This window comes from Centruroides sculpturatus, unplaced genomic scaffold (assembly GCF_000671375.1).
Source record: "Centruroides sculpturatus isolate CEXI.00-Female unplaced genomic scaffold, Cexi_2.0 scaffold53, whole genome shotgun sequence".
In the NCBI taxonomy this organism is placed as follows: domain Eukaryota; kingdom Metazoa; phylum Arthropoda; class Arachnida; order Scorpiones; family Buthidae; genus Centruroides; species Centruroides sculpturatus.
In genome coordinates, this window is record NW_019384350.1 from 469277 (window position 1) to 481966 (window position 12690).

Consider the following 12690-nt stretch of genomic DNA (forward strand, 5'->3'; position numbering starts at 1 on the left):
CAAAAACATACTAACATAATAAAAGAATATAAGTTGATTAATAATCAACTTATATTCTTTTATTATGTTAGTATGTTTTTGAATTAAAAAAAAAGTTTAATTAAAATTTTTGGCTGAGTTATTTTCTTCTAATTTTTCCAAAAAATTTTGAGACAATATTTTAATTGTTCAGAGAAAAAAGATTTATACTAAATGTATATTCAATAATATTCAAATGTTACTATTTGGTAGGTTTTTTGGTAATGTACATCAAAAGAGTACATAAAAATTAATATTTGTAAATTAATTTTATTATGTAATGGAAATACAAAAAAAAATTATATTATGTCCTGACTTAATATTTGAAATAACAAATTTATACTTGCCATTATATTTCTTCCTCTATAATGTTCAGGATTACTGTTGTATTGTGACTGATAACCTGGTCTGACATGAAGACCTCGGTACTGAAATAAAGCAAATTCAATTAAATATGCAATTTCATTTTTCTGGAAATTAAAATTCAGATAATCAAAAATATATAAATATTAGTTCTTCATATAAATACATAAATTAATTCTTCATATAAAGTGATTAATCTAACTTGAAACAGTTCACACTGAATATACTAGATACATGTTACACTACAATAATCAAATAAGTCTGAGTTTAAATTAATGAGTCTGACTTTATGTAATATTTGTAATTAATTAGTCAAGTTATGGCCTGATAATGAATCCGGATTTGTCATTTGATTATTTAATTTAATTTAATGTTTATTGATTTAAATTATTTCTTACAATGGGGAACAATTTGGTTATATACAGTAATGTTATTTAATTAATATACATAGTGATAAATTATTGCAAAAATTCTAAAGATTTAGAAAAGAAGGAGATCTTAAATAAAGTAATTTTTGACATGTCCACATTTTTCAAATGATTATACATGAAATCTTCTCCTAGTACAAGACATTTTAGTTGATATATCACTTGACAAGATCCAAACAAGTGAATTAAGAGATTCTCTTCCTCTTTACAACCGCAATAAGTCATTTGATTATTAATATATAATTCAGACTTTGTTTTGTAAATGAAAGTATTAAATCAATATGCTTGCAAATGTACAAATAATTAAGATAAAAAAAGTTTTATAATAGACCAATTACTAATTACTAAACTTAATGACTGTTTTTTAAAATCATTTTACGAATAATTCAATTTGTTAATTCCTTGAGAAATGAGAATGTTTTGTATGCATTTTGATATTAATTCAGTTACTTAAAATGACATACAAATATTATCATAAATTTTTAAATTTTATCCATATAACTGGTTTTATTTTCAACTAAAATTATGAATGATATAATATGTGTAACCATACATTAAAATATTTGATATAACATATGAGCAAATTGCATTCACTTTACATACATCACACAAAGAAATGGAGCAAATGTGTTTATTCATTTTTGACATTTTCAGAAAAAATATTTTTGTTAATTTATATAAGCAAAAATAACAAAATTACAGTATTACATATATATTTTCATATTTTCAAAGAAATTGAGTAGATCACCATGTACATCTTTTACGTACGAAGATTTAATTTCAGCTACAAAATAATAAAATTTTTGTAACAAATATAATTTAAGTTATGTTAGTATTTTAAAATCACATCATATTGTTTTGAATGCTTCTCCATTTTGGAATATGTTCATCCTTATTCTATCTATCTGTGGAACAGCTTTTTTACTCGAATGCTGCTGAAAATGCTTGTGTTAGTGTCAATTGTCAACTGTTCCAGCTTATTGGTAACTTAAATATTAATAATTTAAATAATTTTAAATATTATATTGCTACATTTTTTGTAACAAATTTAATATTTCATATATAAGGATATACATTATTTTTATACAAGTCTACACTATAATTGGAACCTGTTATCAGTATTCCTCGTAAAAAAAACACAGTCCAAAAAAACCAGATTTTACCCGAGGAAGAACTATTCAAAAGTTTGAAAACATTTGTGATACTGTTTTTTTTTTTTTCATGAGGAACACCTGTAACAGGTTCCAATTATAGTGTTAATTTCACACCCAGTGTTAAGGTGATGTTGAACTTCTTATTTTTATACAAATTTTTATATAATTTAAGTTATGTTAGTATTTTAAAATCACATCATATTGTTTTGAATGCTTCTCCATTTTGGAATATGTTCATCCTTATTCTATCTATCTGTGGAACAGCTTTTTTACTCGAATGCTGCTGAAAATGCTTGTGTTAGTGTCAATTGTCAACTGTTCCAGCTTATTGGTAACTTAAATATTAATAATTTAAATAATTTTAAATATTATATTGCTACATTTTTAGTAACTTTAGTGTATCCATATATAAAATATATTAAAACTTGTGTACAACTAGTATAATTCAATTACAACATTAAAATAAATTATAAAAAACTAAGCATTTCTTGAATCCTTGAAAAGCTGTTCACAAAATTTGTGAAAGTGGCAAATCATATCTTGTAGTTAGTAATAGACTGTGTTTTTTCACGAGGAACACTGGTAACAGGTTCCAATTATAGTGTTGACTTGTATAAAAATAATATATTTCATATATAAGGATACTGTAAGGTCTCGTTTTATGCGGTAGATACGTTCTACAGAAAAGCGCATATAAAAAATTCGCATAAAAAAAGACTTTACTTGCCTTGAAAAACTAGGGATATGTTCCATAATTTTCTAAAATCGCATAAAACCAAAACAACGAGTTAAAATTAACTTAAAACCACATAAAAAAAGTTTGCAGAAATTAAAAGAAATAGGCTGCTTATTACTGCAACTTGAAATCAGCAAAATTTAAAGTCGCTACTTATTATAAAAATGAACAAAATACTGCTAAAATAAAATTTAATTTCAAAACAATTACAGTTTATACCTTTCAATGCGAAACTCAGAATGATGTAATAGCGACTTGTCGATGGTAAGTATCATGTACAAGGGGAATCCCCGAATTGCAAAAGCTCACTCTAAAAACAAATCACTGACATCTGGATGTGAAGAGTTAATTAAAACCCCTTTAGTTCCTCGCCCGAGTTAACTCGGGCAGGTTACATAGCGTTACATAAAACACGGTCCTTAAGGCCATTTTTGAAATTTTTTTTTGAATTTTTGGAATGTTTTTTAAGTCTCCAAATTTTTTAAAAATATTTAAAAATATACGGCCAGCTAGTGTTCACCCTACTTTAAACCCTTGTCCTCCCGCGACGTCTATGAGAATGCCCCGGGAAATCCAACTCCAGCTGTGTTCAAGGTCATCCAGAAGTGTAAACAATGACTCATCGGTGTTAAATTTCACAGAAGGGCGAGACAAAGGAAGTTAAACTTTGAAGCTTTTTCTTCAAAATTAACGCATTTCTTTCGTTTTTTTTCAGTTTTAAGTATTTTTTATGTTTAATTACATTTATACCAAAAATTGCTAGGAACTAAAGCGATTAAGGCAGATCTAGCTGTCCTTTACATCCATAAACGTTATATGTCAGTGGAACAAATGGAGTGAGCTTTAAGCGTTCCATGATTTTTGGAGACTGTCTATACGCGGGCTTCGTAAACAAGCCTATATGTATGTTTGTCCAAGAAATTTTTGGATGAAATACAAACCGCATAACTTCAAAATCGCATAAAAATAATCCGCATAAAAAGAGACCTTACAGTATACTAAATTTGTTACATAAAATGCAGCAATATAATTTATAAACTGAGGCATTAATGTTTCTAATACAAAATTATATTGTAGATATTTTGATTCACTACAAAGCAACTAAATTTACACTGCCAATATAAATATTAATTTATTTTGATTTATATATTTTTTAAATGAAGTAAAATTTTCTTACCAATTGTTTAAAACTCTCTTTCCATGGATTCTCATAATCACACTCTTCAACTTGAACGTATTCAAATTTACATGGTCCAGTGTTAAAAAGTGGCAAATCATATTCATATACACTTTGATACAAGTTTTTCCTAAAAATAATATTTATAAATCAAATGATATTGGACTATTTTTTAAACAGCCAATATTAGATAAAATAGGATTGAATTATATATATGTTGTAGTTAGTTAATAAAAAAATTTATAAGTAAATATCTTACCATAATTCTGTGTCATTACTTATTGTATGGAAGCGCTTGCATACTTGGGCAACTCGACACAAATCTTGCTCCAACAGGTATGAGAAAATAGTTAATAAAACTTCATCTGGCAATTCATACAGTAAATAATGAGCTGCTGGCCCACTTCCTAAAATTAAGAAACAATATATACATTTATAAACAAGTCATATTTGAATTTTCTACTTAAATTTTATTAAAATCATTTTGCAAACTTAAATAGATATAGGTATAAGTTAACTGATTATCATGTCACTAAATATTTCATTCAAAATTAAACACTTATAAAATTAAAGAAAAGAATTGAAATGATTATCCTTACCATCTGGGAGGGAATGAGAAGAATATGTTCGTCTTTGACGTTTACGCGGCATTAAAGGATTACTGCAACTTGCTTCTGCACTACCACTAGCACTTGAATTATTAGTTTCTTGTAAAGATAATTTACGGCGTAGAGCATATGGAGGTTGATGAGATGAACCTAAACCGCTTGTGCTGGGTCCTGCTGCAGAGAAAAGAACTAGCTGGCTTGTTTCTGGAACTAAAAATTGTATAATGTAAGTTCTTAAAGCAGTAAGTTCTTATTTTAATTATTTTAAATATTCAATATAAACTAGTTAACTGCAGAATATATTATTTCTTATTTTTCCACCGAAATATGATTTTAGAAANTAAGTTCTTAAAGCAGTAAGTTCTTATTTTAATTATTTTAAATATTCAATATAAACTAGTTAACTGCAGAATATATTATTTCTTATTTTTCCACCTTCCACTTCATATAATTAACAAAACCTTTAATATCTAAAATATATTAACTTATTATTGCTGAGGTAATTAAACTTTTTTAAATTTACCGTTAATATTACTGTGCACTAACACATAATATTGTCTAAGATAATGAATATAATATTAACTCAGACATCATCTGAGTTAATAAAATAATCCTAGGATTTTAATGCCAACTAGATTACATAATTATGATAAAATTAGATATTGTAAATAAAAAAAGTCAATCCAATTAAATATAGAAATCAAATAACTTTTTATGTATAACTATTATACATAATGATATAAAATAAAAAATACAAAAAGTATTATTAAGGGCAGAGATGAAGTATTATAAGGATATTAATTTTAATGAGCAATTATTTATTGTGACATTGTCATAATGCCAAGCTGCAATTTTTAATCATCTTTTAATTAAAAAACAAATCATGCAACTTCTAATCAAGACCAGAAGTTTATATACAGTTAAAGCTATCCATATCTAGTCTCAATTTTCATCTATCTAACATCATTCATGAGATTATATACTTACTTTTGTTAATATTTAACTTTGTAATTATATAGGAATATAAAAGAATAACTGTAATTAATTAGCCAATAATTCTAATCTAATAGTTAATCCAACTATAAAAATCTGATGCAAATCTTTTCTGGAAATTAAAAAAAATATATTTGTATTTCATAAGCTATCATCTTTGAATCATCGTTAAATTAACTGATTACAAATAAATTTGTTGTGGTGATGACTTGCAATTTTCATTGATAAAAATTATTGTAATATCTACTGAGAAATAATCTAACTGGATATTTGTATATGAGAATTACAACATACTAAATATTATTTGATTATTTGTAACATTAAACTCCATTTTTTTCACAAAAATCATAAAAACTAAAAATTAAACCATTCAAGAAGGCTTTTTAGTTTATTTGGATTAAAAGTTTGAGATATTATATGTATCAAAATCAACAGCTTGAAAGTAATAAAATAATAAAGAGGCCAACATATTTAAAATTAGAATATTTTTAAGAAACATTCAGATTTCAAAAATTTCTAAAAACAAATTTAAACTACGAAATATTAAATGTAAAAACAATTGACAAAATTAAATTACTGTATTATATTTTAAATGTTTATACTTCTAAATTTTTTGTATTAAATGACTGATGTCAAAAACTATATCCACAGCTTTAAGCTGATATTTTTATACTCACTATTCAGAACAGTTAATGCTACTAGTAATAGATATTCCTTTAAGGATTGCCAAAGAACTACAATAAATCGCAAACATCTGCTTTTTCCTGCAAGGTGTTAGCTTTTTCATTTAAAATATCCCTGAAGCTTTTTGATTCTATCACCAAAAGTACAGGTTATCTTCCCAGTTGTGTCAACAGAGACTCTATATACATTACTTCTTTAATCCTTTTTCATCAATTCCTTTTTATTTTTGATAGTGATGATCTGATCATAACTAATTTGATGTAATTTTATTTTTGGAAAGTCTTGAAATTTCATTCTCTTTAAAAATATTTCTGTTCTACTCTCAAACATGTTATCCTATTCTACAAATGCACAAAATACAGATTCAACACATGTAGGAGCCACAACCAGGAATCTTGGCAGTAGAATGATGGAACACAAATGGGCTATAAGAAAGGGCATAATCAATACTGCTCTTCCATTTATGCAATGAAGCCTATGTAAAGATTCTATGGCAAGACTCTGAGATCATACAACTGATAATCAATTTATACAGATACAGTAAAGAAATTATATATAATCTAAAGCAATTGGAATTCCTTGAAATATACAAATTTAGTTCAAGGATGCCTCAACTTCCATGATGCAAACTCATTATCCTCTACCTAGAAATCTTTGTATGAAATATAACCTGAAAAGTAGGTCTATGATGGATGCATGTTTATTTCATTTATATTTTATTTTTAATTTTGTAGAATATGTGAATAATACATAGTTTTTGTTCGTATCTTACTTTTACTTTATTCCCTACGATTCAAAATTTGTAGTTGAACAGGTGACCACTGTACACTCTTTTATGGTCTCATTTAAATTGCCAATGTTTGTTTGTTTTCATGTTTGCACAATGAAGCAGATCCATCAAAGGGATTAAAAACATTCTCTATTATAAAACTGTGCTGGAGTTTGTTAAGGTGTCTGTTTTATTTAACTTAATCTTCTAATTGTTTGTTATTTATTGAACAATAACAAAAATAATATATATAAATAAATAATCGACACACGCCGGAAGAATACAATAATAAACTTTCTACAAACCTATAACCAGCGTGAAATATGTTCACGCTGGTTATAGATTTGTAGAAAGTTTATGTCAGTGAGCGGCACTGCATACACCCCAGTATGCAGTGCCGCTCACTGACCATAGATGCGACAGAGAATTAGTATACATTGGAGCCACGAAAAGAGTGGTTGGAGTAAGATAGAAGGAACACCAAAAGGACATTATACACAACAGATGTACCACTGCTTTATCTGTATATGCATCGGATCCGGAAATATCTGCGGACTTCGCGAGAGCCAAACTCCTTATCACAACGTCATATGTGGACCAACTCAGATGGTTAGAACAAATAGAAATATGCAAAGCCTACGACTCATCAACCTCCATTAATTCCAAAGATAAAATCACGTTATCTTTGGCGTGGCAAGCCTTAATACAGAAGGGAGATTCAAATTAAAATGACATCGGTACTTGTAATAAGTTAAAAATAGCTACACGCATTTTCTCTGACTTCCGACACGCTCAAACAAATTTATTCATAAAAATACATAATCTGACATACAAGCAGAAGATCGTTACATAGCAACTGGAGTTTCGAGTTAGAAGGCACGTAATTCCAAATGGAACCCGAAATACGATATTTGAAATTTAGTTCCAAAGACAGCTGGCATTCTAACGGATCGTTACGAATGGAACATAGCCTAATGAAGGATCCAGTGGGATCTGAAAACGTTAGCGTAAGCAATTGAACATATTTCACGCTGGTTATAGGTTTGTAAAAATAATATATTTTTTAAATTAGTTTTTTAAACTGAAAAAGAAAAATTAGTGTTATTTATGTACAGGGTAATTCATTCGGAACCTGAACACTTATTTTGTTTGACATCTCATGTCGCACAGTTACACTTGAACATGTAATGTAAAACATACCTTGGTCAACTGCTTTCTCATAAAATAAAGAATTGTTCCATTTGTATTTCAAGCTCTCTTTTAATTTTATTGATTCAATTTCAATCATACAAAAGGGGGAAAGCAGATAACAAGTAATAACTTAATTTTATATGAACATATTCCACATAATAAATCACTCATTATCATCTAATTTTTTTTATTATACTATAAAGGAGAAAACTTTTACCTAAATTTTCTTATGAAAACTTTTGTTACATACTTAATTAAATTTTATTTATGTCAATTATAAAAATCCTCTTAATTTTACTTTATTTGTAAATTGTTCAACATTTTTATTAATGACCAACATCAGGAATGTAATTAGTAAAGTGAATAGTACAACTTGTATGATCAGTATATATTTGTTTATATTTATGATGGCATGGTTATAAAAATGCCATAATTACAAATTAATATGTCAAATGACAGCTGTATTAAATCAAGCTACTTCTCCGCAATTTCATACAACAGTCACTTGGCATATTACTAATATAATCAGGTTTTGAGATGTTTGTGTATTACAAATTAAAAAATAAACTATAATTAACTATACACAAATAACTAGGCCCAAATCATAAACCACATATCTGAAAAACTAGATAGCTTAATTATATATAACCTGAAAGAAATTCAGCTTTTAGATATTTGGTTATAATTATATAATAAAAACCTTAAATACGCTAATGCTCAGTTAATAAAGTATATGTTGCAAATCTTTAAAAAAGACTACAGAAAAGCAGAAAATAAAATGAATTATTATTATTATTATTATTAACTTATTTAAAGAAGTGAAATTTTGAATTAAAAGTATTGATATTTTCACAATTTTTGAAAAAATTATTTTAAACAATTTCAAAACTCTTTGAACACAATTTTAAATTTCACATTTATCCGATATCCAAAAATCTGATATCTCCACTAAAATGAACCATTTTAATGGGATACCAATTCATCAATAAATCTGCTTCTATTCAAATATTTCATGTAAGTTAATATTAACTTTACAAAGTTTTAAGTTAACTTTACAAAAACTTCACTAATTTCAGTTGACTTTCACTTATATATATATATCATATTTGACAATGAGACTATAAGATTTTATTTATTGATTATTTGTGAATGTGAATGTCCTCTTAGACTTACAGAGAGAATTTACAAAGAAAATTCTTCTTTATAAATTAGTAGATAATAATAGTAATATTATCTACCAATTTATAGCAATAACTGAATTGATGGAGGATAGTGTCAATAGTCTAAAAGACTATTTTGACACTATCCACTATTGTCTTAAAAATCAATTGAATAAAATAGAAGAAAAAATTGAATTGAAACAGTTACTAATTTTGTCAAATATGACAAAATTAGTAACTGTTCAAATTAAAGTAATTATTCACCAAAACTGACAAGGCAGCAATCAATTGAGCTCCAAGTAGTTTAATCAATAAACAACATACTTAACTGAGTTTTTTAATTTCATATTTACTTATTTTGCAACAATAAAACTTTTTCAAAGTACTAGCATATATTTTATTTTCATTTCAATCTTCAGTGAAATAAATTATTATTATTCTTCCTTGATATAACAACTATTGATAAATAAGAGGATTTTTTATGACAAATTAATATAATCATTTATTAATAAATAAATAAAAAATTCAGGAGAAATTGCATATATCATAGCATTACGAAAGTAAGAAGTTTTTCTAAAAATTCTAAATCAAGTAAAATAAAATATAATTATTTATTTTACTTTACCCTACATAAAAATAAATTCAGTTTTTTAGTATTAGAATGAATAAAGAAACAAAGCTATACAGGCACCATTATTTTTAATATAAATGTCTAAAAATAAAAGTTTATAGTCAGAACAGAATTGATACTGTTAAACATTAACAATTAAATATTAAAGAAACAAAAATGCAAGAGTATAACTTAAAATTCTCATGTGAATCTTCAAATTTTATAATTTACTGGAGTTTATATTATATTTTAAAATGTAGAATATTCTAAAGATTATATAGTATAAACAAAATATATGTTATACAAATAAAATCAATACAATAAAAAGTCTCCAAAGAATGCTGTCAATTGGAAACATTTAAAACTATTAAACTTAATTGTTCCTATCCTCATAACTGCTTCTGTTAATAGATATGACAATTATCAAAAAGGAAACACACATATTATTAAAAAAAAAGGAAAGATAAAATAATTACAATTCAGCTTAGAATTTTAACTTCATAAGTGATAATGACCATTGCTTCTTTAATAATTAAAGAAAATCACCTCGAATATATTCAGATTTGAATTAGAGACTAGTCATTTTATTAGATAATTACATGGAAGGAAATTTCTTCATTGAGTTTCAAAATTTCTTGGAAATTTAAGTTAATATAGCTTGGGTTAGCTTTGATCATAGAAACTTTTACAACATTTCAGTAATGATTTTAGTTTTTAACAATTTAAGAAAAAAAAACTTTTTATTATTTACTCATTTTTACTCACTCTTTTTCCAAAATACAAATTTTGATATCTGCTTTATTGATATTACATTTACTTTCCTCTAATAATGATTTCTTTTAAATCTTTTAATGATAAAGCTTTCCTACTCAATATAACAAGATGATAATCAAATTAAACATTTTTTAACTTCAAATATTTAGCTTGGGTATGTTTGTCTTGTTTACATATACTGTAAACAATTTTCTTTTATTTTTCTATTTTGCTTCTTTCTGTTACAATTTTGTTTATAAAATGAAAAATTTTGCCAGTTACTTGACTCATTAGTGATTCAAGATATTTAATACTTTCTGATATGTATAATTAATTAAATGTATGGTTTTTTCATTTGAATTAAATTTTGCTGTAAAAAAATGTGACTTGAAACCATTTTGTTTGCTTATATTTTAATTTGAATTTTAAACAATAAGAATAATTTTTATGACAACCATTCTCCCCATTTTGTTTAATTTAGTTTGAAAACTACTCGATTTATATTATTATATCTTATTAATTAAACTATGACAACATTTCTTATAACCGTAATTATTTTATTTAATCCATTTTTACATTCTTAAAAGATTTCTTGACATTAACAGTTTGTGACCTGATATGTCAGAATTGATATTAAAAACACTGCAAAATAACAACTACAAACAAAAAATCCAGCAACTGAACTTTAAAACCTTACGATGACCATTGTAAAACAACAGAAAACATTAGTTTTTCAATTAAAAACTAATGTTTTCTACCATTTACAAGAGTTATCTTCAGGTTTAATGTTCAGTTACCAGATTTTTGGTAGTGTTGTCATTATTTTACAGAAGCTTATCCAGTTTTGTGGTAATTTTATTTAAAGAATATTGTATTATTAGTTTTTAAGTAAAATCAACATCAAATAAGCATCAAAATGTGAGTCATTAATGATGTACAGCTGAACAACTATTTTTTAAATTACTTTAATGAGCATTTGTTGCTCATACATGTTTTTTTTTTAACTAAGAAAAAATTTAAATAAAAACAACTCCACTAATCAGATTAATTAAAACCACATGAACTGCTAAATTATAGGGTTGTAATATGGCTAATTTAATAATTAGATATGAAATAAATCTATATTTAATATTGAATGTAAAATATTTGGCTTCTTAACTGTAAAGAGATTTTTCTATATTTAAAATTAACAAACATTCTTAAAAATTATATTTAGTTCTTTAAAAAGAAACTTCCACATTTTGTTATATTTATTAAGCAGTTAAATTTTAGTTTTTTAAGTTTTACACATTTACATGATGCAGACTGCCATATTAATCCAGAATATACTCAAAACTAGAGTGCAGCTCATTGGGGGAATGACATAACTAATGTATTATAAAATTAAAAAGTTTAAAATTACTATCAACAACATTTTCCCCTAATTTTATAATTTTTATTACTTTTTTAAAAGTTTTAAATTAATCTTTGCTAATTTTAGTGTCTCAATCATCTTATTCAAGACTTAATGCTGAATGATGAGATGGATAATTTTATTAATTATTAATCATTCAATATTTTATCATGAATAAAATAATAGCATACATCAATAACAAAAGCTGAAATTTATGCAAATTAGAACTGTTTATAATGATTTTTCTAAACAGTGTATTGAAAGTGTCAGTCGGTACTGACTGAAATGAATATTGAAAGCATTTGGTGGCAGCATATTCAGTTGGTAGCATGTTGATTGGTGCTCGGCAACTGCCCATGACAGTCAACAAGTGCTGACCAAAGTAAACATCAACATCTGAAATGTACAAAAAATTGCACAAAGTAAAAACTTACGACAATTTAAATGACAGTCAAAATTTTTCTTAGGAGTTTTTCTTTGGTAAAAGTAAGTGTGGTGCTTGGAAGGATACCCACATGATTTTTATCCAAATTATTCTTTTCTATACAGTGGTACCTCAGTATACGTCTGCTTTAGAATATGTCCAATTCAGAATAAGTCCTGTTTGGATGAAACAAATTTTGTTTGGTATACGACTTAATTCAATTATACAT

The 12690-nt window shown here is 25.9% G+C and overlaps 1 protein-coding gene across 1 annotated transcript in view; it reads right to left on the reverse strand.

Moving 5' to 3' along the window:
* Nucleotides 1-12690, reverse strand: part of LOC111637399 (F-box only protein 11-like) — a 109847-nt gene that overhangs the window by 42878 nt on the left and 54279 nt on the right. Inside the window, exons 2-5 of the mRNA XM_023382877.1 lie at nt 4476-4694; nt 4136-4283; nt 3877-4006; nt 366-446 (exon numbers count right to left, since the gene is read on the reverse strand). Coding sequence (XP_023238645.1) covers nt 366-446; nt 3877-4006; nt 4136-4283; nt 4476-4694 — 578 coding nt within the window. The remainder of the gene's footprint in view (nt 1-365; nt 447-3876; nt 4007-4135; nt 4284-4475; nt 4695-12690) is intronic.